The following is a 26,984-nucleotide window of genomic DNA, read 5'->3' as shown; positions in this document are numbered from 1 at the left end:
TCTATGCATAAGAAAATACACATCATAAAATAATTTCCTTCCCTACTGCCCAAATAAGCTTTCCTCTTCAGTTTTCAGATCTCAGCATTATCAGCTGTGCAGTCATCTAAGTATGATACTCCGGGATCATCTTTGATGCTTACTTTTTCATTTTTTTTCTCACTTCCTGTATTAAGTCAGTCACTGCTGCTCAGGTTCAAGTCCTTATCATCGCTCATCTAAGTCTTTTGAACAGGCTTATGCCCTCTAGACTGAAAATCTCTTTCTCAATCTTTTAAAATCTATTCTCACACTCTGTGTTCTTCTCTTAAACACAGACATGCTCTTGTCTTCTTCTGCTTAGAACACTTGCCTTGTTCATGTCAGTTAGGGCCCTAGCAGGAACCAGCTGACATACTTAAACTGGAAAATTTGAGATTTTTATAAAGTGGCAATTTACGAAGGTGTGGCCAGAATAAAGAGAAATCATAAGTGATGTGCATTGTGCTGGGCTAATAATATCAGGCCTGTTACCACCTTAAGCTGGAGGGAAGAAGAAAGAGAAGGAGAAGAAGGAAGAGGAGGAGGAGGAGGAGGAAGAAGAAAGGAAGAGGAGGAGGAAGAAGAAGAAAAGAGGAGGAGGAGGAGAAGAAGGGAGGAGGAGGAGGAGAAGAAGGGAGGAGGAGGAAGAGGAGGAGAAAGGGTTATTGGAAGTTGTCAGTGTAAGGGTATGCTGACAAACCTGTCGCTCCAAGCAGCCAGCTAGAATTAGGTTGCAGGAAGGAATCCAGGGTTATGAATATCCAGTTCTCCCTCTTTTTCCTGTCTCAAGGTGCTCCAGTTTGGTTAAACATAAGGCAAATTCAGAAGACAGGGGCCCATTAATGAAATCCGTAAAAGCCAGCTCCTAGATCCAACTGCTATCCTTCTCTGTCTTGTTCAGTGGACAATGGGTGGAGGGTGGATCTGAGAGGGAGACAGGAGACAACACTTGGCCTTTTTTTTTTTTTTTTTTTTTTTTTTTTTTTTTTTTTTTCCTTTTTAACAATAAATTACAGGCAGTGGCTCATGCCTGTAATCCTAGCACTTTGGGAGGCTGAGGTGGGCAAATCACCTGAGGTCAGGAGTTCGAGACTAGCCTGGCCCACATGACAAAAACCCCGTCTCTACTAAAAATACAAAAGTTAGCCAGGCGAGGTGGCAGGCACCTGTAATCCCACCTACAAGGGAGGCTGGGGAGACTGAGGCAGGAGAATCGCTTGAACCTGGGTCCGGGGGGGGGGGGGTGTGGGGGCAGAGGTTGCAGTGAACTGAGATCATGCCACTTCACTTCACTCCAGCCTCTAGCCTGGGTGAAAGAGCGAAAGTCCATCTACATAAAATGAAATACATGAAAATCTCTTTTGTTAGCTTTCAAATACCTTAACCACATCTCTACAACACACTTTTCTAAGTGTAATCTGTTTCCCTTCCCATACTCTCTGGCTGTGTTCATCGTTTTTGAAACCATAAGTTTCTACATTTTCTTTTGTTTTCTTGAACTCCCTTTCCACTTCTCTACCAGATTTCTCCATCCTTCAGATCTCAATCCAAGTGCTATCTCCTTTTATAGCCCTGTGAATTCATCCATCCAAATTGCTGGCTCTCCAGTATCCATTGCCTTCAAGTCATATATCAAGGTGCACTTCTAATTTGACTCTGAACAAGGAGGTCTAACTTTATGAAATCTCTGAAAAAAGGGTAAGGGGTAGAATGCTTTATGGGTGGAATAAATAATGACTGGCTTGAAAGAAATGCTTTCTTTCCTTTGAAGCCTCTCTTGTGGGCTTTTTTTTCCTCCAACTATTGCAGGACATGAGAACAAGGTCTAGGTCTAGGGATTAAGGAAAAAAAATTAGAGATCAGGCTGTTTAGGCTTCTCTTTTAAAATAGAAAAGAAGAAAAAAGAAGGAGGAGGAGGAGGAATAGGTGGTGCAGGAGGAATAGGAAGAGGAGAAGGAGAAGGAGGAGGAGGAGGAGGAGGAGGAAGAGGAGGAGGAATCCCATTGGTGGCCTAACCCTGTTTTTAAGGGTAAGATCTCAAAATCCTGTTCTCAATTTCCCTTTTCTGGCTCAAAGTTAACATTTAGCAGGATTGTCAGAGCATGGCCAATATATGCACAAGGGACTGGGATTTGGGAGTGAGGTTTGTGGATCTCAAACTGTGAGAACAGCTTTACTTCTTGTAGGCGAAGGCACATGTGGACACGTGGAGAGAGTAACAGTTTTGCAAGCATTATGAGATGACCTCGGCCACTGTGCTAGTGAAATTCCAGTTTGCTAAGGCTAAGTATTTCTGGGACCAGGACAGGCTCGCTTGTGACACTGTAGCTGCAAAAGCAGCTGTATGCCTTGAGGCACAGAGTAAGCAAGATTTTGATTTTTGCTAAGGATAAATATTCATCAGTGAGTGCAGGCTAGGCCTATCTAGGATGTCAGGCTTGGATAGCAGCTAAACTTCTGCCTTCAAGGATTCACATTATCATACAATGTTTGCAGTGAGAAAGGGTCTGATACAGAGAATATAATAATATAGGAATATATATTTCATTTGGGGCCAGGGCCAACCATTCAAGAATCTCAAACAATGTTCTGTACCTCCCATGGGTTAGCTACTCCAAGATTTGGGATCCTAATCACCTCTCTTTCTTTCTTTTTTTGTAGAGACAGGGTTTTCTCATGTTGCCGTGGCTAGTCTTGAACTCCTGAGCTCAAGCCATCTGCCCTCCTCAGCCTCCCCAAGTGCTGGGATTACAGGCATGGGCCCCACTCCTGGCCGCTTTCTTTCCTTATCAGAAATAAAAACAAGCATCATTCTCTTGATCATTCTTTCCTTCCATTTTACCCCCAAAGTATTTTGGTTTACATTTCTATCATAACATTCATCAGAGTCAAACATATATTATAACTGAACATACTCAGACGAACCAGAAAGTGGGGGTATTATTTGCTGATGCAAAGGAAGTCTTAATAAATGTTTGTGGAAGGGAATTATGAGACTTGCTCCAGATCACATTCACATCTTATAATTTCCTACTCAACACTCTTTCTACTGTTACGTACTTACTGTGATGAACTGAACGTTTGTGTCCCCCCAAATTTATATACTGAAGCCCTATTAAAGCGATGGCATTACGAGGTGGGGCCCTTGGAAGTAATTTGGCTTACATGAGGCCACGAAGGTGGAGCCCTCATGCCCTTATAAGAAGGCAAAGAGACTCCAGATCTTTCTGTCTTTGCCATGTAATAATACAGTAAGAAAGTGGCTGTGTGCAAGCCACAGAGAGAGGGTCCTCATCAGAAACTGAATCTGCCAGTTCCTGGATCTTGGACTTTTTAGCCTCCAGAACTGTGAGAAATAAATGCTTGTTTATACCACCCAGTTTATGGTATTTTGTTTTAATAGCCCAAACTGACTTATGATTCTATGAAATTACTTAGAATATTTCCAGATCTAAACTTTTCAAACAACTTTTCACATGAATATATGTTATTTCTCAGCATAGCTAAAAAAATTCTGATTTTTAACCTTTGTTAGTTTATTTACCAAATTAGTACAGTGCTTCAAGAGGATGTGCCCCAATGCTAAATAGTAAACAGTTAGTTATTGCAAATGTTTCCCCAGGCAAAGATGATACAGTCTGAAAAAGGAAAGCAACGGGCATAGTCAGGCTGCTGGTAAGGTAAGAATAAATGGCTTACTGTTTATTTTTACCCTTTATTTTTTAATATTTATTTATTTATTTATTTATTTATTTATTTTTGAATCAGAGTCTTGCTCTGTCACCTACGCTGGAGTGCAGTGGCGCAATCTCAGCTTACTGCACCCTCTGCTTCCTGTTCAAGTGGTTCTCCTGCCTCAGTCTTCTGAGTAGCTGGGATTACAGGGACCCTGGCTAATTATTGTATTTTTAGTAGAGATAGGGTTTCGCCATGTTGGCCAGGCTGGTCTTGAACTCCTGACCTCAGGTGATCCACCTGTCTTGGCCTCTCAAAGTGCTGGGATTACCAGTGTGAGCCACTGCACCAGGCCTATTTGTACCCTTTAACCGTGATTTACAGATATAGATCTGATGATTACATCTCTCTTCTTTTACTATGAACTCTTGAAGGCTGCTGTATTTCCTGCTTCCTTGAAGGTGTCACTAATGAAAATCTGGAGTATTTTGAACCACGAGGATAGATGTAGAAGACGGCTTTCAGAGATCTTTCACAATCACCTCTTTTTTGGCCCGTCCCGGCCACAAGAATGCCTTGGTATGTTTCCCTGAAGCTATGGTGTGCTGTGGCCCTTGCCGCATATACAGTTATCCTCTAGGCAATACTAGTTTGTTACAGGGACAGGAAGCAGAGGAAATATACCTGCAGAGAGAGAATCAATGTAGACAAGCAGAAAGAAAAAGAGATGAGAGGCAGATGAAGAATTCCTCTGGCTCAGGCCTTTCTGAGGCTCTACTCATTCATTCCCACCCTTGAGCTCTGTGAGACATCCTGTGTCTTCACCCTAAATTCTTTATTTTGAGCAAATCAGCTTGACTTGCTTTTTTCCCCCTGTAATCAAAGTGTCCTCACAAACACATTAGGTGGCAAGTAGCTAACAGAAGAGTCGCAGAATGTATAATAAAATCCAGGAAATCAAATCTCTAACAACAACTTTAAGAGGCTGGTTCCTGTGCTTAGGTTTGTCTGAGCACACCATGCTCCATTCCCCGTTTTTAAAAAGCAATGAAAAAATTTTTCTTTCAAGTTACTGAAGGCCTCTTATGCCACAGATTCTTTGTACAAAATCTAACGGAAAAATCTTAAGGTTAAGGTTAATGTTGAGAGGGTGACGGTTTCCTGCTTATGTGAAGTTCTGTGTATCTCAAGGTTTGGGCATTATTTTCAAGGTGAGCCACGTTATTTCACTGAGCCATCCCTTGACCAAACATTTTAACTTACTTTAGGGCTTAAACGATTTCATGCAAAAAGACTGATTTTGAGGTTTAACTTGTAATATTATTATGTGGATGTAATCATTGGATAAGCAACGTTTTTGGTGATGCTTTCAAGTAGATAATCTTAAATAAAGTCTAGACAACCTTCGGCAATCATATATTGGATACAAATTATGCACACAATCCCAGATACTGGAAATATAAAAATAAGGATTAATGTGGAAATAGCTGTTATAACATGATGTCATCATTGCTATAACATTGTTGCTGAGGACAGCGTTCTGAGTGACTCACCCCGACAGGATGGCAGGAAATATTTGCCTGGTATCAAATATATATGCGGTTGAATAGCTCTGCCAGGCAGAGGTCATGAATAGTCATATGCTTTTGGGGAATAGTGAGACTTTTCCCAGGAGTAGGGAGTGGAAGAATGGGAACAGTGAAAAATTAAACGTGCTGTATTATCACTTGAATATTTCATGAAATAATTTTGAAAAGCTATGCATCTCCTTTTGCATATCTAAGTTCATATTTAAGACTTTTATTATATGTTTACATTTCTGACATATTTTATGTTGTAGATGTGCTTTAAATATAATAGCACGATATTCTGAAGATGTAAATTGAGCTCCTTAAAACTAGAGAAATTGTTTTTCACTTAATCTAAAGGACAAAGCCAGTCAGGCTGTCTGCCCAGTCAATGAAATCAGAATTTTCTTTTGAGAAGTTTAACTTTATTGTCCACCTCAAATAGAAATGTTAAAATATGTACTAGCACAATCATCTCTATTGATTGTGATTTGTAATTCTAAGGGGTGAGAAGGGAAAGGAGAGAAGAGGAGGGAGGAGGGAGGAGGGAAAAGGGAATAGGGAGAAAGGAGAAGGGAGAAGGTGAGGGAGGCAGAAGAGAAAGAGAAAAGAAGGAGGAAAAGGGGGAGGGAGAAGAAGAGAAGGGGAGGGGAGAGGAAGGGAGGGGAGGGAAAGGTGAAAGGGAAGGGGAGGGGAGGGGAGGGGAAAGGGAGGGAAGGGAAGGGAAATACAGAAACTTGGCAAAGGTTTATCTCCTGCTCCTTTTTCCATATTGCTTGTCTTGAATCTCATCTTTTGCTACTTAAGTTTCTTTTTTGGGTGCTTCAGCCCCTGAGTGTCCCTCTGCTCCCTTCTTCCAGGGCATATTCCTCCATCTCCCCAATATAGTTTTGAGATAAGGAAAAGGACATTTGAGAAAGAGGAAATGACAAAGAAGGCACAGCAAGCTGGTACACATTCCTCAATTAGATCCCTTTCAGAAGATAATATATAACATTTGAGCATCTGCAAAATGATTCCCTAGAACTATCTGGGCCACATCCCCTTATGAGATCACTGAGGCCTGAGAGTAAGGATCTGAGGATCTGAAGCCCTTGAGTAGAGTGAACCTTTGGGTCTGCCTAGCCATCTGCTGAGGTTGGTCTGCTTCCTTTGAGGGATTCCTTCTCTCTCTTTCTCTCTTTTTAATTTTTTTAAATTTTATTTTTAGAGAGATGGGGTCTTGCTTTGTCACCCAGGCTGGAGTGCAGTGGCACAATCACAGCTCACTGCAGCCTTGACCTCCCAGGCTCAAGCAATCCTCTCACCTCTGCCTCCTGAATAGCTGGGACTACAGGCACGCACCACCACACCTGGCGAATTTTTGTATTTGTTTGTAGAGGTGGGGTTTTGCTACGCTGCCCAGGGTAGTCTTGAGCTAGAGATTCCCTCACCTTGGCCTCCCAAAGTGTTGGGATTACAGGTATGAGCCACTGTACCCGGCCTGAGGGAATCCTTCCCTTTTGAGTACAACTTGTAAGAACTTCATTATCTTGGTCTTAAGAGCAGGTGCAGATCAAATGACTCAAAAGGTCACTAAAACTGGCTACAGTCTTGGGTGATAATTGTTTTCGGCAGTCACAGGGAAAAAAGCCTTTTGTTTGGAGATGAAGGACATCAGAAGAGAAGATCTCCAGGAAGGTAATCAGAGGGTTAGAGATAGATATTATCTTGGACCTAACCCGCTTCTATTAGGTAGTAGAGACTAAGACTTGAGTCACTCATAGATCAAGTATCACAACAAGGTAGTTTAAAAACATGAAAGTGCTTCTATTTTTTTGCAATTATTCATTTCTTTCATATTTTATCAACCTCCTTTCTTCCTGGTCCAGTTCATCTATCTTGGGCAAATTTCATAAATTTATGGTCACTTTTAAAGATTAAAACTTAGTTCAATCCACTTTAAGGTTGTCAAATAAAACCAAATTCCAACCTCTATTTCCCCCCTACCCTTTCCTCATGGCAGATGGCAGATTTGTACAACGTTGCCACCTGGAGCAAGGAAAGTTGGGAAGGTTATGTTTTGGCTCTGAAGCATGCCCCACTCCTTTGTCAAGGCTTGGCTGAACAGTGTAGACACAGAGAACAGATGGAAACAGGCTGGAATCTTCTTTGGTAACTTGTTACTTGTCAATAGTAGGGAGGTGTCTTCTATTGCAGTGGGTTAATGTAGTTCTGACTTTTTGGCTTGACTTTTCTGTTGTTGTGGCCTTCATGGTGACAGTGTATGGGTTTCGTGTGTGTGTGTGTGTGTGTGTGTGTGTGTCTAAATCAATTTCACTTGGGACCCTTCTATCATTGGATGTCTTTTGATATACTATGATATATTGATCGTTTGGTTATTTGTTGCCACCCAAATCTCATGGTGAATTGTAACCCCCAGTGTTGGAGGTGGGGTCTGGTGGGAGATGCTTGTGTCATGGGAGCAGATCCGTCATGATTTGGTGCTGTTCTTTTTCTTTTTTTGAGTTAATTAATTAATTTTTATTATACTTTAAGTTCTAGGGTACATGTGCACAATGTGCAGGTTTGTTACATATGTATACATGAGCCATGCTGGTGTGCTGTACCCATTAACTCGTCATTTACATTGTGTAAATGTGTGTGATGTTCCCCTTCCTGTGTCCAAGTGATCTCATTGTTCAATTCCCACCTATGAGTGAGAACATGCAGTATTTGGTTTTCTGTTCTTGTGACAGTTTGCTGAGAATGATGGTTTCCAGCTGCATCCATGTCCCTATAAAAAAGGAACTCATCCTTTTTTATGGCTGCATAGTATTCCATGGTGTATATGTGCTACATTTTCTTAATCCAGTCTGTCGCTGATGAACATTTGCGTTGATTCCAAATCTTTGCTATTGTGAATAGTGCCACAATAAACATACGTGTGCATGTGTCTTTATAGCAGCATGACTTATAATCCATTGGTTATATCCCCAGTAATGGGATAGCTGGGTCGAAAGGTATTTCTAGTTCTAGATCCTTGAGGAATCGCCACACTGTTTTCCACAAGGGATGAACTAGTTTACAGTCCCACCAACAGTGTCAAAGTGTTCCTATTTCTCCACATCCTCTCCAGCACCTGTTTTTTCTTGATTTTTTTAATGATTGCCATTCTAACTGCTGTGAGATGGTATCTCATTGCAGTTTTGATTTGCATTTCTCTAATGGAAAGTGATGATAAGTATTTTTTCACGTGACTGTTGGCTGTATGAATGTCTTCCTTTGAGAAGTGTCTGTTCATATCCTTTGCCCACTTTTTGATGGGGTTGTTTGCTTTTTTCTTGTAAATTTCATTGAGTTTTTATAGGTTCTGGATATTAGCCCTTTGTCAGATGAGTAGATTGCAAACTTTTTCTCCCATTCTGTAGGTTGCCTGTTCACTCTGATAGTAGTTTCTTTTGCTGTGCAGAAGCTCTTTAGTTTAATTAGATCTCATTTGTCAATTTTGGCTTTTGTTGCCATTGCTTTTGGTGTTTTAGACATGAAGTCCTTGCCCATGCCTATTTCCTGAATGGTATTCCCTAGGTTTTCTTCTAGGGTTTTTATGGTTTTAGGTCTAACATTTAAGTCTCTAATCCATCTTGAATTAATTTTCGTATAAGGAGTAAGGAAAGGATCCAGTTTCAGCTTTCTACTTATGGCTAGCCAATTTTCCCAGCACCATTTATTAAATAGGAAATCTTTTCCCCATTTCTTGTTTTTCTCAGGTTTGTCAAAGATCAGATGGCTGGAGATTGTGGTATTATTTCTGAGGGCTCTGTTCTGTTCCATTGGTCAATATCTCTGTTTTGGTACCCGTACCATGCTGTTTTGGTTAGTGTAGCCTTGTAGTATAGTTTGAAGTCAGGTAGCGTGATGCCTCCAGCTTTGATCTTTTGGCTTAGGATTGTTTTGGCAATGTGGGGTCTTTTTTGGTTCCATATGAACTTTAAAGCAGTTTTTCCAATTCTGTGAAGAAAGTCATTGGTAGCTTAATGGGGATGCCATTGAATCTATAAATTACCTTGGGCAGTATGGCCATTTTCACAATATTGATTCTTCCTATCCATGAGCATGGTATGTTCTTCCATTTGTTTATGTCCTCTTTTATTTCACTGAGCAGTGGTTTCTAGTTCTCCTTGAAGAAGTCTTTTACATCCCTTGTAAGTTGGATTTGTAGGTATTTTATTCTCTTTGAAGCTATTGTGAATGGAAGTTCATTCATTATTTGGCTCTCTGTTTGTCTGTTACTGGGTGTATAAGAATGCTTGTGATTTTTGCACATTGATTTTGTATCCTGAGACTTTGCTGAAGTTGCTTATCAACTTAAGGAGATTTTGGGCTGAGACAATGGGGTTTTCTAAATACACAATCATGTCATCTGCAAACAGGGACAATTTGACTTCTTCTTTTCCTAACTGAATACCCTTGATTTCTTTCTCTTGCCTGATTGCCCTAGCCAGAACTTCCAACACTATGTTGAATAGGAGTGGTGAGAGAGGGCATCCCTGTCTTGTGCTGGTTTTCAAAGGGAATGCTTCTAGTTTTTGCCCATTCAGTATGATATTGGCTGTGGGTTTGCCATAAATAGCTCTTATTATTTTGGGATATGTTCTATCAATATTGAATTTATTGAGAGTTTTTAGCATGAAGGGCTGTTGAATTTTGTCAAAGGACTTTTCTGCATCTATTGAGATAATAATGTGGTTATTGTCTTTGGTTCTGTTAATATGCCAGATTACATTTATTGATTCGCGTATGTTGAATCAGCCTTGCATCCCAGGGATGAAGCCCACTTGATCATGGTGGATAAGCTTTTTGATGTGCTGCTGGATTTGGTTTGCCAGTATTTTATTGAGGATTTTTGCATCGATGTTCATCAGGGATATTGGTCTAAAATTCTCTTTTTTGGTTGTATCTCTGTCAGGCTTCAGTATCAGGATGATGTTGGCCTCGTAAATTGAGTTAGGGAGGATTCCCTCTTTTTCTATTGATTGGAATAGTTTTAGAAGGAATGGTACCAGCTCCTCCTTGTACCTCTGGTAGAATTCGGCTGGGAATCCATCTGGTCCTGGACTTTTTTTGGTTGGTAGGATATTAATTATTGCCTCAACTTCAGAGTCTGCTATTGGTCTACTCAGGGATTCAACTTCTTCCTGGTTTAGTCTTGGGAGAGTGTAAGTGTCCAGGAAATTATCCTTTTCTTCTAGGTTTTCTAGTTTATTTGCGTAGAGGTGTTTATAGTATTCTCTGATGGTAGTTTGTATTTCTGTGGGGTCGGTGGTGATATCCCCTTTATCATTTTTTATTGCATCTCTTTGATTCTTCTCTCTTTTCTTCTTTATTAGTCTTCCTAGCAGTCTATCAATTTGGTTGATCTTTTCAATAAACCAACTCCTGGATTCATTAATTGTTTGGAGGGTTTTTTGTGTCTCTATCTCCTTCAGTTCTGCTCTGATCTTAGTTATTTCTTACCTTCTGCTAACTTTTGAATGTGTTTGCTCTTGCTTCTCTAGTTCTTTTAATTGTGATGCTAGGGTGTCAATCTTAGATCTTTCCTGCTTTCTCTTGTGGGCATTTAGTGCTATAAATTTCCCTCTACACACTGCTTTAAATGTGTCCCAGAGATTCTGGTATGTTGTATCTTTGTTCTCATTGGTTTCAAAGAACATCTTTATTTCTACCTTCATTTCATTATGTACCCAGTAGTCATGCAGGAGCAGGTTGTTCAGTTTCCATGTAGTTGAGCAGTTTTGATTGAGTTTCTTAGTCCTGAGTTCTAGTTTGATTGCACTGTGGTCTGAGAGACAGTTTGTTATAATTTCTGTTCTTTTACATTTTCTGAGGAGTGCTTTACTTCCAACTATGTGGTCAATTTTGGAATAAGTGCGATGTGGTGCTGAGAAGAATGTATATTCTGTTGATGTAGGTGGAGAGTTCTGTAGAAGTTTATTAGGTCCACTTGGTGCAGAGTTGAATTCAATTCCTGGATATCTTTGTTGACTTTCTGTCTTGTTGATCTGTCTAATGTTGACAGTGGGGTATTAAAGTCTCCCACTATTATTGTATGGGAATCTAAGTCTCTTTGTAAGTCTCTAAGGACTTGCTTTATGAATCTGGGTGCTCCTGTACTGGGTGCATATATATTTAGGATAGTTAGCTCTTCCTGATGAATTGATCCCTTTACCATTATGTAATGGCCTTCCTTGTCTCTTTTGATCTCTGATGGTTTAAAGTCTGTTTTATCAGAGACTAGGATTGCAACCCCTGCTTTTTTTTTATTTTCCATTTGCTTGGTAGATCTTCCTCCCTCCCTTTATTTTGAGCCTATGTGTGTCTCTGCATGTGAGATGGGTCTCTTGAACACAGCAAACTGATGGGTCTTGACTCTTTATCCAGTTTGCCAGTCTGTGTCTTTTAATTGGACCATCTAGTCCATTTACATTTAAGGTTAATATTGTTCTGTGTGAACTTGATCCTGTCATTATGATATTAGCTGGTTACTTTGCTCACTAGTTGAGTTTCTTCCTAGCATCGATGGACTTTACATTTTGACATGTTTTTGCAATGGCTGGTACCTGTTGTTCCTTTTCATGTTTAGTGCTTCCTTCAGGATCTCTTGTAGGGCAGGCCTGGTGGTGACAAAATTTCTAAGCATTTGCTTGTCTGTAAAGGGTTTTATTTCTCCTTCACTTATGAAACTTAATTTGGCTGGATTATGAAATTCTGGGTTGGAAATTCTTTTCTTTAAGAATGTTGAATATTGGCCCCCACTCTCTTCTGGCTTGGAGAGTTTCGGCTGAGAGATCTGCTGTTAGTCTGATGGGCTTCCCTTTGTGTGTAACCTGACCTTTCTCTCTAGCTGCCCTTAACATTTTTTCCTTCATTTCAACTTTGGTGAATCTGACAATTATGTGTCTTGGAGTTGCTCTTCTCGAGGAGTGTCTTTGTGGCGTTCTCTGTATTTCCTGAATTTGAATGTTGGCCTGCCTTACTAGGTTGGGGAAGTTCTCCTGGATGATATCCTGCAGAGTGTTTTCCAACTTGGTTCCATTTTCCCCATCACTTTCAGGCACCCCAATCAGACGTAGATTTGGTGTTTTCACATAATCCCACATTTCTTGGAGGCTTTGTTCATTTCTTTTTACTGTTTTTTCTGTACACTTCTCGCTTCATTTCATTCATTTGATCTTCAATCGCTGACACTCTGTTTTCCAGATGATCGAGTCCGTTACTGAAGCTTGTGCATTTGTCACATAGTTCTCGTGTTATGGTTTTCATCTCTATCAGTTCTTTCAAGGACTTTTCTACATTGTTATTCTAGTTAGCCATTTGTCAAATCTTTTTTCAAGGTTTTTAGTTTCTTTGCACTGATTATGTAGTTCCTCCTTTAGCTCTGAGAAGTTTGATCAACTGAAGCCTTCTTCTCTCGACTCATCAAAGTCATTTTCCGTCCAGCTTTGTTCCGTTGCTGGCGATGAGCTGTGTTCCTTTGGAGGGGGAGATGCGCTCTTAATTTTATGAATTTCCAGCTTTTCTGCACTGCTTTTTCCCCATCTTTGTGGTTTTATCTGCCTTTGGTCTTTGATGATGGTGACGTACTGATGGGGTTTTGGTGTGGGTGTCCTTTCTGTTTGTTAGTTTTCCTTATAACAATCAGGACCCTCAGCTGTAGGTCTGTTGGAGTTTGCTTGAGGTCTACTCCAGACCCTGTTTGCCTGGGTATCAGCAGCGGAGGTTGCAGAAGATAGAATACTGCTGAACAGTAAGTGTTGCTGTCTGATTCTTGCTCTGGAAGCTTCATCTCTGCGGTGTACTCCCCTGTGTGAGGTGTGAGGTGTTGGTCTGCACCTAGTGGGGTCTGTCTCCCAGTTAGGCTACTCAGGGGTCAGGGACCCACTTGAGCAGGCAGTCTGCCCATTCTCAGATCTCAACCTCCGTGCTGGGAGATCCCCTGCTCTCTTCAAAGCTGTGAGACGGGGGCATTTACCTCTGCTGAGGTAAATATTTAGCTATGTCCTGTCCCCAGAGGAGGAGTCTACAGAGGCACGCCAACCTCCTTGAGCTGTGGTGGGCTCCACCCAATTCAAGCTTCCAGGAGGTTTTGTTTACCTATTAAGCCTCAGCAATGGTGGGCACCCCTCCCCCAGCCTCACTGCCGCCTTGCAGTTAGATCTCAGACTGCTGTGCTAGCAATGAGGGAGGCTCCATGGGCGTGGGACCCTCTGGGCCAGGTGTGGGATATAATCTCCTAGTGTGCTGTTTGCTAAGACCCTTGATAAAGCGCAGTATTAGGGTGGGAGTTTCCCGATTTTCCAGGTGTTGTTTGTCTCAATTTCCTTTGGCTAGGAAAAGGAATTCCCTTCCCCCTTGCGCTTCCCAGGTGAGGCAATGCCTCACCCTGCTTCAGCTCTCGCTGGTCGGGCTGCACTTGTGGACCAGCACCAACTGTCTGACACGACCCAGTGAGATGACCCCGGTACTTCAGTTGAACATGCAGAAATCACCTGTCTTCTGTTTCGCTCACACTGAGAGCTGGAGGTTGGAGCTGTTCCTATTCAGCCATCTAGGGCATGCCCCTGACTTGGTGCTGTTCCTACCGTAGTGAATGAGGTCTCACCAGATCTGGTTATTTAGAATTGTGTGCCACTACTCCCCTACTCTCTCTCTCCTGCTCCTGTTTACACCATGTGATGTGCAAACTCCTGCCTTGCCTTCTGCCATGAGTAAAAGCCTCCTGAAGCCTCCCCAGTAGCAGATCCTGGTGCTATGCTTCCTGTATAGCCTGCAGAACTGTTAGCCAATTAAACATCTTTTAAAATAAATGACCCCATTTCAGGTATGTCTTTGCAGCAATGCAACAATGGCCCAATACGCCTTTTAAAGGAAAGGTAGCTGTGTCTACCTTCAGCTCAATTCTGCCCCTATTGCCCTCTCCAGGAAGGGCTTCTTCACCTCACCTGAATGAGCACTGCCTGAACAACCCTACAATTCCAATTTATCTCTATTTTCTGTGTTTCCTCAAATGGACTGAAAGTAAACTCCAGCTTCCACATCTTCTGTGGATCTGCATAACTGAGACATAGTACAATTTCCTCCCTTCCTCCTTTCCCTGCTTTCCCCACAGTACAATTTCCTCCCTTCCCAGGTACATATTACACCATGGTCTTTATTATTATTATTATTATACTTTAAGTTCTGTGATACATCTGCAGAATGTGCAGGTTTTTTACACAGGTACACATGTGCCATAGTGGTTTGCTGTACCCATCAACCATCTAGGTTTTAAGCCCTGCATGCATTAGGTATTTGTCCTAGTGGTCTCCCTCCCCTTCCCCCCCATCCCCCAACAGACCCCAGTGTGTGATGTTCCCCTCCATGAGTCCATGTGTTCTCATTGTTCAACTCCCACTTATGGTGAGAACATGCGGTGTTTGGTTTTCTGTTCCTGTGTTAGTTTGCTAAGAATGATGTTTTCCAGCTTCATCCATGTCCCTGCAAAGGGCATGAACTCATTCTTTTTTTATGGCTACATAGTATTCCATACCACAGTCTTTTTAAGACTTGCTGGGGCAGAATACTCCAGTGGCCATCTACTTTCAAAACATTAAGCCAACATTGTCTTTACACTCCTAGAAATGTTTTCTTTACACCCTACTCTGATGCAGCTCCAGGGAGTAGATTTTTGTAGATTTTGCACCTGTTTTCTAGCCATCATCAATCTAAACTATTGATTCTTTTGCAGCCTTTCCATAGTTGATTTTGGGTAGTGCTGGTGATGGTATCTTCCTCACCTTCCCCATTTCTTCTCCCAGGAAAGAGGAAAAACTTCTCATCAAATATACTGCACTATTCCAAAGACAATAACTTCAAAAACTCTCATTCTTCTTTCTTTCCAGTCATCTCCTTGTATAGACTGGGAAGAGGAAAGAGATGGTTCAACAGAGATGGTTCTGCTTCCTTTTGTGAGCCTCAGGGATTTGTGTCTGACCCCAATTATTGGTAGTCTTTGGCAGTTTATAGAACATGTGTTACTTGAACCTCTTATTTGAGGGGTGTAGCCAATTTCACTCAATTCCTTGTGATACTTGTGTATGAGGGATGGATACTATTAGAGTTCTGGTGTGTTTGGTAAGACAATAAAAATAGCTATATCTGAGCTTTACACCTCAAATAATGATGCTACCCTTTATTCCTCAGGCTTCAAAGGTAGATTCCAGGATATGGAAATTATAAGCACTAATATCTCATATGTTAAGGTCGAAGTAGTTTGAGAAATATTCAGCTGGAAAGTCTAACAAATGGTTGAAAGCATGGTATGGATCTGGAGCTTGGAAAAATATTTCAGTAAGAGAGAGACCTGACTTTAAGGCATTTACATCTAGATGTCACTTAAAATCTTGGAAATGAATGACATCTATGGAGAATGTGTAGAGGAGGAAGAAAAGTGGATGGAGAGGCAAACCCTGGGGAATCTAAATAAGTTACTGGAAGAAAATGCTTAAAAAAACAGCGAGACAGAAGAAAATTTGAGGTTAAGAGAAGGACAAAGAAATAGGGAAAGGGTAAATAGAAGTAGAGTCTGGCAAAGAAAGAAGGTAAGAAGCAAAGAGAAAGGAACATGTAAAATTAAAGAAAATGAGAGAAATAGAAGAGAGCAAGAGAGGCGGCTCTGTCGGGCTTTTGGCATAGTGACACCAATATTTGCGTGAGGGTCCTCTCAATAATTTCCAATGACAGCCTGTTCAACATGAATCTGGAGAAATTGTGAAATTTAGAATTATTTTCGAACACTCTTGGTGGTATGAAAATGACAGCTTGCTTATATATCATGAAAGTTAACTTTTTGTGTCAACTTGGCTAGGCTATGATGCCCGATTGTTTGGTCAAACACTAGTCTAGAGGTTGCTGTGGAGGTAGTTTTCGGACGTGATTAACCATTATAATCAGTTGACTTTAAGTAAGGCAGATGGTCCTCCATAATGGGGGTGGCAGCGGGGGGCTCAAGCGCAGACTGGGATTTCCTTATAAAGAAAGGGTCAAGACTGAGAAGCAAAAACTCTGTCAGAGTTTCCTGCCTGGTGTTTTGCCCTGCAGATTTTAGACTCAAGACTGGACCATCTACTCTTACTTGGATTTCTACTCTGCTGGTCTGCCTTATAGTTTTCAAGCTTGCCAGTCCCCACAATGGCATGAGACAAGTCCTTAAATCTCTCTCTCTCTCTTTCTCTTTCTCTCTCTGTCTCTATCTCTATATCCTTTTTTTTTTTTTTTTTTTTTAATGTTTCTCTAGAGAAGCCAGACAAATACATGTGTGTATTCTAGCACACAACTAGTATTTCACCTAGTGGTTTACGTATCTGCTTCTTTCTCTAGCTTAGAAACTTCTTAAAGTCTAGACAGCTTCTCATTCATGTTTGTGTTCATGTTATCTAGCATATTGTAGGCTCACAAAAAATAATTACATAATTAATACTGAATAAGTTAGTCTTTTTTTTTTTTTTTGGAGTCTCACTTTGTCACCCAGGTTAAAGTGTGGTGGCGTGACCTCAGCTTACTGCAACCTCTTCCTCCCAGGTTCAAATGATTCTCCTGTCTCAGTCTCCCAAGTAGTTGGGATTACAGGCATGTGCCACCACACTGGGCTATTTTTTGTTGTTGTTGTTGTTGTATTTTGGGTAGAGATAAGGTTTCCTCATGTTGGCCAGGCTGGTCTTGAACTCCTGACCTCAAGTGATCTGCCCATCTTGCCCTCCCAAAGTGCTGGGATTACAGTCATGAGCCATCGCGTCCGGAACAATATAGTCTTAATAGATTACAATTTTTTTTTTTTCTTACGAACACCATAGTTCTATAATAACCTAGCTATAATTCCCGTTATCAAGATAGGTGTCTATTTATTCACATGATTGCAGGCTGGAGATCTGAAGATAATTTATGAGGAGGGATGTACAAATTGACACCAAGGAAAAAAGTGAAGAATCTTTTGCTCTGTGACATATTTGGTGTTGCAGCAGATCTAAATTTCTGACCACAAACTCAGGTGTTCAAGATATGATGCATTTCTTTAATTTCTAAAAATGTTATTAAATCTTTTAGTGAGCCCTTATCTTGCTGAGTTCATAAAAGCCAATCACATTCATTGCTTGGTTTACTTGGAACCCATGCTAGGAATGAGAAAATGGGTAATGGGTAGAAAAGATCCAGGACCCTTGGTGGCACTGTTGATTGTGAGGGTCTCTGAGTCTTGCATGAGCCCAGCCTGCAGAGTTCCTTCACACAGATGCAGCAGCTCTTGGCCCTGTTTTGTGCATGCTCGGTACATGGGGTGCTAAGGCTAAAACATTAGTGCTAAGAGTCCTGCCTCCCTATGTGATACGGTTTTGTTGTGTCTCCACCCATATCTCACCTTGAATTGTAATAATTCTCACGTGTCATTGGAGTGACTTGGTGGAAGGTAATTGAATCATGGGGGTGAGTCTTTCCCATGCTGTTCTCATGATATGAATACATCTCACGAGATCTAATGGTTTTATAAAGGGGAGTTCCCCTACACAAGCTGTCTTGCCTGCTGCCATGAAAGGCATGCCTTTGGCGGCCAGGCACGGTGGCTCACGCCTGTAATCCCAGCACTTTGGGAGGCTGAGGCGGGTGGATTACGAGGTCAGGATTTTGAGACCAGCCTGGCCAAGATGGTGAAACCCCGTCTCTACTAAAAATAAAATTAGCCAGGCAAGGTGGCAGGTGCCTGTAATCCCAGCTACTTGGGAGGCTGAGGCAGGAGAATCACTTGAACCCGGGAGGCGGAGGTTGCAGCGAGCCGAGATTATGCCACTGCACTCCAGCCTGGGCAACAGAGTGAGACTCTGTCTCAAAAAAAAAAAAAAAAAAAAAAGAAAGAAAGAAAATCATGCCTTTGCTTCTCTTTTGCCTTCCACCATGATTGTGAAGCCTCCCCAGTCATATGAAACTGTGAGTCCATTAAACTTCTTTCCTCTATAAATTATGCAGAAGTCTCGGTATGTCTTTATTAGCAGTGTGAGAACAGGCTAATACACTGTGTAAGCAAAAAAAGAATTTCCTTTGCTGTTCTGCTATCTTCCCCAGGCACCACCAGAAGTGGCAAGTCTAGCCCCTCAAGTCTTTTTAGTCTGTGGATAATGTCATACACACACACACACATATATACACACACACACATATATATGATAATGTCATATATATATGATAATGTCACATATATATAGATGCCCTCAAAAAGGCTCCTAACATAATCTGAAAAGTAAATTTCAGGCTTTATACTAAAGAAAGAAGAGCATTTCTTGTTAGGTAGCTCCTCCTTTCTACCCAGAAAAATAAATCCATAAAGCATGAAAACACTAAAGTTTCCTGAATGTAATATGGAGTGACAGAAAAAAATAGCAAAGGAAATGTTGCAGAAAATTTTTCTGCTATGGTATATTTCATTTAACAACTAAAGGCATCACTTACCTTACTGGTACTTTTCTGTTTGCAAGAAAACACAAGACCGCAACTGTGATATGAGTCACCAGAAATGCTAATCCAATACCCAGGAGAGTCCATGTATCTGGAATTTTAAACCAATGAAAAAGATAAATATGCAGTGAAATATATTAGAGACCACCCAAACCAAGCCATTTGTTTAGTCATCATGTCACCTACTATTCTGAGCGTCCGTGAAGTCTGTAGTAGGAGGATTAAACTTGATATGGCATCGATTTCCTTTCCATCCTTGTCCACATCTGGAAATGAGATAAAATGAAATAGTTGGAAAAAAGAAAAGTGAAAACATATTTGAACAGAACTGGCATGGGATAAAATGATGAATGTCAATAAATAGCGAGATACTAGGAACATGGATAACTTCGACAAAAAATGAAAAATGTTAAGCCAAAGCAAAACCAAAATTAAATCGTTTTCATATTGTTGTGTAAGAGAATTTTCATCAATATTCATCTTCTTGACTTTATAAGGTAGAAACATGGTTTCCCCATGGTTCTTTGTTTTTAAAAATTGACTCATTTTTCTCCAGTGTCCAATATTACTTTACTTTATCCATCATTTGCCTCAAATCCAAAAGGGGATGCATTTTTCTATAGTGAAGAGATTTAAGTTATTTCAGAACACTAATGGAGCAGATTCAAATCTTACATTACCATAAATAAAAACCAGAGAACACATTTATTTCTCATTACAAAGGGATAATCCTTCAAGTGTTTAGACTTGGAAACAGGTTAATAATCTCATTTGATGTACTAATAAAATCTCGGATACTTACTACGGTTCTATTACCTTTGTTTTATTTAGGGATGTACATGATGAAACTTTTAACACTGGTGCGGATGGTCTTGAGAAAGTTAAGAATGAAAGAGTACCTTCTGCCTCTAAGATAAGGTTTATTGCTAAGCAGTAAATGTATTGAAATTTTTCTGGTAGTATCTGAAAGTTCATGTACACATACTTGTTTAGCAGTAGTAACAGGATACAAATTACAAATTATGACGGGTTTGGTCAAATTTCCTGCCAACTTCACAGTACATGCTACAAAATAGGATGAAAACATCGCTTTTGAATATGTATGTATAAAAACTGAGTGTTAGAAGCAATGCTTCTTCAGCACAACGTATCGAATTTTCACTTAATCTCTCTTTAAAATTTGAAAATTTGTATGCTCAAAGTATTTCCTTCACAAAAGCAATCAGCTTCTTTAAACATAAAAAGCTTAGACGTTCATGGAGGCCTATCAGAATGCCTTTCTTTCTTTAGCAAATATTATTTTAAAAGTAGAAATGGGAGACAATTTCATTGCTTTAACGTTTCTTCAATTCAAATTAAAATAAATTATAATTGTGGGAGATTGGGGTATTTCTTATTTTCCCTCACAATCCTTAAGATGCATTCCTTGTCAGTCCTCATCTGACCTTGTGAATCCTACCGTCAATCTTTCGCACATGCACACACTGGTATGATCTAGATATGGGGACGCATTTTCACTCTGAGTTAATTCAATTCCTTTAAATGTTGAAAGTGCCACTTTCCTGGCATCAGGGCTACAGTAATCATCTGAGACAAATACTAAACGTTTGAATGTGCCTATTGATAAATTTTAGAGGAAACTGTCTTGGAGTATCAGTTAAGAAAATAATGGAGAAACCCAAGACACATGGAGAAAGAATATGGATGCTGTCTGTCTGTCTGTCTATCTATCTATCTATCTATCTATCTATCTATCTATCTATCTATCTTTCATTCTATCTTCTAGCCACCTATCCGTGATCTATATTGCCTATTTATCTAAATGTGTATTTATATTTATATATAAAACCTGGTGATGAACAAATAGAGTACTGAGTGGCCTTTTGATAGTTCTATGGGGAGTTCAACTAGACTGAAATAATTCTTACGTTAATTTTACAGGAAATATGCATAGAACGAGGGATAAAACAAAAAAAAAACAAAGACAGAAAATTTGTTCTTATGTTTATAAAAATTTGCCTATAAAAATAAAAATAACAGAAAGATTTGGTGAGAAATAACCCTTATTACCCATTTAGAGGCCCAGGATATTCTCCAATTCTGAACTTTGTAAAGACCTGCCCATTCTAGTGTTAGAAGTTTTATTATGTATGTTTCTAAATAAAACAAAGGTATTGGAATCTTCGAAGGGGTCTTCCTTCCAATAGCTATGGAAATATATATTACTAATTGATTGACTGATTTTACCACAGAGCAGTTATGTTATAGAACAAATCAAACTAATATCCTATCAGCTAACATGAGAAAATAATAGGAAACAAACTACGGTAAGGGTCTAAAGTAGTTTCAAAATATGTTGAATTTTAGTCATTTTTGTCATACGAAAACTTGAATTTAATAAGTATGATTCATTTATATCTTTATTTGTTGTGTGTTATTTACATAACAGTTACAAAAAATGATTTTAGAGAAAAATGAATACACTACCCCCCAAAACTTTCCACTTCAGTTTTTTTTTATCAGCCTGCCATCTTGAAACAAAATGATTTCTATACATGTTTTTGAGAGAATTTACCTTCTACAAATTTTAATAGATGTCAGTAAATTTTTAAATGGGAGTAGAGATTACTGAGATTTTAAACTTACATGGTGAAATCTATGATTCCAAAAATTTTAGTCAGTAAGTCTGAATATAAATGGATATGTTGCTACCTGAAGCAAAAATTGCAATCTCCATGCTAAAATTCCCAAATTATCCCCTCCTGTGTAACAAGTTTCCTTGTAAAATCACAGAACTGTCATGGGATAAAATGATGAATGTCAATAAATTTAATGAGATACAAGGAACACGGATATCTTTGATAAGAAACCAAAAACGTTAAGCCAAAGCAAAACCAAAATTAAATTGTATTATTTTCATATCGTTGTGTAAGATAATTTTTTTCAATAGTCACCTTGTTGACTTTATAAGGTAGAAACATGGTTTCCACATGGTTCTTTGTTTTTAAAAATTGACTCATTTTGCACCAGTGTCCAATATTACTTTATCCATCATTTACCTCAAATCCAAAAGGGAGTGCATTTTTCTACAGTAAAGAAAAATTTTCTATAGTGAAGAAAATTTCCCTTGTAAAATTATCACTTGATGTTTATTACATTAAAAATAATATATACTTGAAGTGACAAGGAATTTACCCACAAATGTATGTTAAAACACAAACTGTCATTCCCATATGCAATTCCGTCCTCCCAAGGTAACTAAGGTATGTCTCCTTCTACTACTTTTACCTTCTCATAGAACACACACACGTACAGATACACAAACACATAGAGCTATCTATATATTGGTTTTGTATGTGTGTTTCCTATAATAGAAGCATATACTTCTCTCTGCACCTAGCTTTTTCTCTCAACGATGTATCACGCATTTCCTTAAGATCAGATATCTGTGCAAATAACTGTCACATTTATTTTTAGAAATTATCGTATTGTACATGTATACATAAATATATATTTTTAGTTCAAACTTTTTCTTGTTGTTGCTTTTCTTTCCTCTTCTTTCCTCTTCACCCCAGTATATAATGTGGAGGAGGAGGAGAAGGGAGAGACATTTGCTGGGTTGCAGAAAGAAGCAAGTGAGAATATTAAACACGCATTTTCATCTTTGTTAAACTAAACCTCCTCCATGGAATATCCAGTGTTCAAAGTAATTGTGGCAGTCTGATCCCTAGATTTCTTTAAAATCTCCCTGAAAGGGGTGAGTTTCCAACCCTTCTAATGGCACGCGGAGAACAGCATTAATCACATGCGAGAATGGTATGTTGAAGTTCCACCCATTCTTTGAACAACAGCAGTGAAAGAAATTTCTCTCCTGCCATCCCCCTGTGTACTGTGGGCTGGAAGCAAAAATAGAAAATCCTGTCTGCACTAACTAGAGCTTGGTGGACTCCCTTATCTTCCAAGCTAACCGTAACTAACTAATAAGAATCATTAGGATCGAACATGGTGGCTCAGGCCTGTAATTCCAGCACTTTTGGAGGCCAAGGTGGGAGGATTACTTGAGGCCAGGAGTTTGAGATCAGTCTGGGCAATAGGGAGAGACTTCTTCTCTACAAAAATTTTAAAAATTAGCCGTGCAAGGTAGTGTGCCCCTGTAGTCCTAATTACTAAGGAGGTTAAAGTGAGAGAATTGCTTAAGCCCAAGAGTTGGGGGCTGCAAGGAGCTATGCACTGCATTCCAGCATGGGCAACAGAGCAAACCCTGTCTCAAAAAATAATGATATTAATAGGCCAGGCACAGTGGCTCATGCCTGTAATACCAGCACTTTGGGAGGCCAAGGCAAGCAGATCATCTGAGGTCAGGAGTTCCAAGACCAGCCTGGCCAACATGGCGAAACCCCGCCTCTACTAAAAATACCAAAATCAGCCGGGTATGGCAGTGGGCACCTGTAATCCCAGCAACTTGGGAGGCTGAGGCAGGAGAATTGTTTGAACCTGGGAGGTGGAGGTTGCAGCGACCCGAGATCGCACCACTGCACTCCAGCCTGGGCGACAGAGTGAGATTCCATCTCCAAAAATAAAAATAAAAATAACTAATAATAATAATTAAGGTGTTTTATAAAGAAAATACTACAATGATTTTCTCCATCATTTTTCACATGGAATCTGGGTAGGGAAGCTTAGCTATCTCCCTCATCTATTTATTAGATTGGTGCGAAATTAATTGCAGTCGTTGTTTCTAAAAGGAATGGCCAAAAGCGCAATTAGTTTTGCACCAACCTAATATATCTCAATAGTAAATCAGTAAGATTTGTATAACAAATGAAAAATGAGAAAATGTCTAATCCTGAAGGGATAAAGCAAGTATTTGTTTTTAAGCAGTGTTTTGGGTATTTTTATAGTTGGTTGGGGTAAAGGGTGAAGGCTCCTGTAGAGAGAAATAGGACAGGGAGAGTGGATAAGCTAGGTGGAGGTAATTCAGTGGGTTTAGGCTAGGCTGATGCCAACCAGAGAAAATCAGTACAAGTAGGGATATTTTAGGCACAGCTGTGGGGAGCTGAGTGGCTGAGTCGGTTGGTGGGTGGGTATGGGAAATGCTGAACCGTTGTCTGAGGCCAGAAAGAAGGATCCTAAAGGAATAGCACAATGAGATTCACTTTAGGAGCTTGACAATTTCTTAAGGACTAGAATAGCCCTTTTCAGGTAATCTGTTTGCTATTTTATGACTACACAAGGCTGAATGCAAATATGATTCTGCCCCTTGTGTAATCCAAAAAGATCCATAAAGACCATAAACATTAAATAATACTTGTACTAAGACACATCCATCTAAATTAGAATGCTTGTTTGTTTTAATGTCAAGAAGAAAAAAAATGTTAGATGTGATGTAATTACTTTAGCAGTCATATTTTTATAGGGAATTATTAAAATCAGTTTTACTCATAAAATTAACAGTTAATCTTAACAGGAAAAAAAAAAAAACAAACACTTGCTAATTTTTTTTCAAAGAGCACTTATAAGTAAAAAGCATCCCAAGAGGACCTGACATATTTTGAGCTTTTATGGGGCTCTACGTTTTACCACTTCTTTCGCATGTATTAGTGTGAGTATAACACTGCAGCATTTCAGCCTTATTTTTTGAACTCTGGAAATTTAAACTATTACCCAATGTATGTTGCACATGCTGTGGTCGCCTCCTTCAAATTCATTTAGCCTTCCATCCTCACTCCCTTCCCGCCACAAATTGTTGAGCATTTCCATGATTTGGTTGGGATTGTTACAGTAGGTCACTAGTCAGATATTAACGGGGCAGAAGAAGGCACTCCTCCACCAGAAACGCCAGGTGACCATCAGGTGATGGTTAGGCAGTTATTAAGCTGCCGCTCTAAAATAATAATTGGCCACAGCTGAAGCAAAGGCAGTTTCCCAGTAGATAGAAACACCTGAAACTGGAGATCAGCAGCTTCCTAATAAGATCTCTGGAGTTAAGCAAATGGGCTCACACATGCACACTAAGAGGCAAAACGGCAGAGTTGAACTGGTATATGACCTTCCTCTAGGGATGTTGGACTGGTAAGAGAAGAACGCCTCAAGAGAGCACGCACACAACTCCAGCAAACAGACCACACATGGCCCCTCCGAAGTATCGGTAGGCCCCCACACATGCAGACAGCCCACCCCAAGGGAGGAATCAGGGGAGATGGGATGCAAGACCCTGGAAGTATGCCAAAATGTAAAACTTCAAGTTAAACGTCAAACTGTGCTCTTCATCTCTGAAGTTTCCCGCTCGGCCCTCTTCCAAGTATACGTTACTCCTTTTCATTCCTGTTCTAAAGTTTTTAAATATATTTTCACTCCTGCTCTAAAACTTGCCTGTGTCTCTCCTCTGTCTTAGTTAGGCCCCTTGGTGGAACTCTTTCTTCTGAGAAGGCAAGAATGGAGGTTGCTGCAGACTTGTAAGAATTTGCTGCCTACAGTAACATACTTAAGTGCTGCCTGACTCAGATACTCTCCACTGCTAACAGAATTGAACCCTCAACCCAGTTCCTAGGGTCATGCCATTTTTCTTGCTCGAATGTGGGCTCAGAACCACACCTATCACCGCACGGCACTGCTAAGCCACGGGATTGGTTCATAGATAGACATGGATGTAAGTTTGTCCAGTAAGAATTCTGTCACAAAAGGGTACATTTCGATGGATAATTGTGGTAAGAGACCTCTTCTTCCCAACTCTGATGTAAAAGAGGAAGCATGCAGCCCTCTTAATCTCAGGTACTCATCTGCTACCATTGTGCTACAATAAACAGCCAAGGGATAAAATCAACTAAAAGGAAGACAGGGCCTTCAAAGTCATGAAGAAATAGCAGAATAACTTTGATGGCATTGCGAACTTTTCCATCAGTTCATGTTCCAAGCCTGCTCTGCATGTAGACATTTTAGTTGTATAAGTCAATAAATTCCTGTATCATTTGAGCCAGTTTGAATCCGGTCTTTGATTACTAGCACACACACACATCTACACACAAACTTTAATTCTTCTACTTCTCCATTTTACTCCCTACAGCTCTTCTCATTAAATCAATAATCCTGTGTTCATAAAATATTTACTGAATGTCTACTATGTACAAGGTACTCGACCAGATATGTTGAGGATATAAAGATGGACAAGCCATGGCTAAGAATTTGTAGAAGCATGAACTTAGAGAGAAAATGAAAAATACATGTAAAAATAACTAAGATGCAAAATAGAAAATAAAATAAAGAAAAGTTCTTAAAGAGAGCATCAAAGAATTGCTTTGTAAATTTTTATTTTTCCAGACCTAGAAAGTGAAAAATGTGCAATCTCACCTGGGCATTTATGGACCATATGATATATTAAATTATATGTATTCTAAAGAAGGAAGTGTTTCTATATGTATACTGTATCTGTGCTTTGAAAATATTGGTTATCCAAGTATATAGAAATCCTATAACTGATTTTTTTCTGGAGAGATATGTCCAAATACAAGTTGTTAATAGGATCCTAGACTAACCTGCAGATTTACTAATTCTATATCATAGTATACTGATTCCATACCATGCTCAGTCTCTAATTTTGTAGTTTTGAAGGATGTGGAGAAAAATTCCTTCAGAAGCAGTATGTTTGGAATATATTCCAGATTCAATTTATATTTTAGTTTTATAGTATGTAGCCTTGTTTTTCTTTTTAGCAGGCTATGTTTATTTATTTATTTGTTTGTTTGTTTGTTTTTAAGTTAGAATCTTGCTCTGTCACCCAGGCTGGATTGTAATGGCACAATCTTGGCTCACTGCAACCTCCATCTCCCAGGTTCAAGGGATTCTCCTGCCTCAGCCATTTGAGTAGCTGAGACTACAGGCATGTGCCATCATGTCTAATTTTTGTATTTTTAGTAGAGACGGGGTTTCGCCATGTTGACCAGGCTGGCCTCAAAATCCTGGCCTCAAGTGATCCATCTGCCTCAGCCTCCCAAAGTGCTGGAATTACAGGCATGAGCCACCATGCCCAGCCATTAGCAGGCATTTTTTTTTTTTTATAGCAACATAACTATGAAACTCATGTCTATCATGTTGAAAGGTGATGGTGTCATTCTTCATTTACATTATATGCTTTAGAAATTATATAAAGCGCACCCAATAAGAAATATTTATTGAGCACTCATTATGTGCTAAACAAGGTTCTAA

General features: G+C 39.8%; 1 protein-coding gene across 1 annotated transcript in view; it reads right to left on the bottom strand.

Moving 5' to 3' along the window:
* The window catches only part of MALRD1 (MAM and LDL receptor class A domain containing 1), a 687,535-nt gene that overhangs the window by 24,376 nt on the left and 636,175 nt on the right, over positions 1-26,984 (bottom strand). The window contains exons 37-38 of the mRNA XM_008002435.3: positions 18,969-19,048; positions 18,777-18,873 (exon numbers count right to left, since the gene is read on the bottom strand). Coding sequence (XP_008000626.3) covers positions 18,777-18,873; positions 18,969-19,048 — 177 coding nt within the window. The remainder of the gene's footprint in view (positions 1-18,776; positions 18,874-18,968; positions 19,049-26,984) is intronic.

Source organism: Chlorocebus sabaeus, chromosome 9 (assembly GCF_047675955.1).
Source record: "Chlorocebus sabaeus isolate Y175 chromosome 9, mChlSab1.0.hap1, whole genome shotgun sequence".
Classification (NCBI taxonomy): Eukaryota; Metazoa; Chordata; class Mammalia; order Primates; family Cercopithecidae; genus Chlorocebus; species Chlorocebus sabaeus.
The sequence above is the reverse complement of the archived record's forward strand: the minus strand, read 5'-3'. Positions and strand labels throughout refer to the sequence as shown.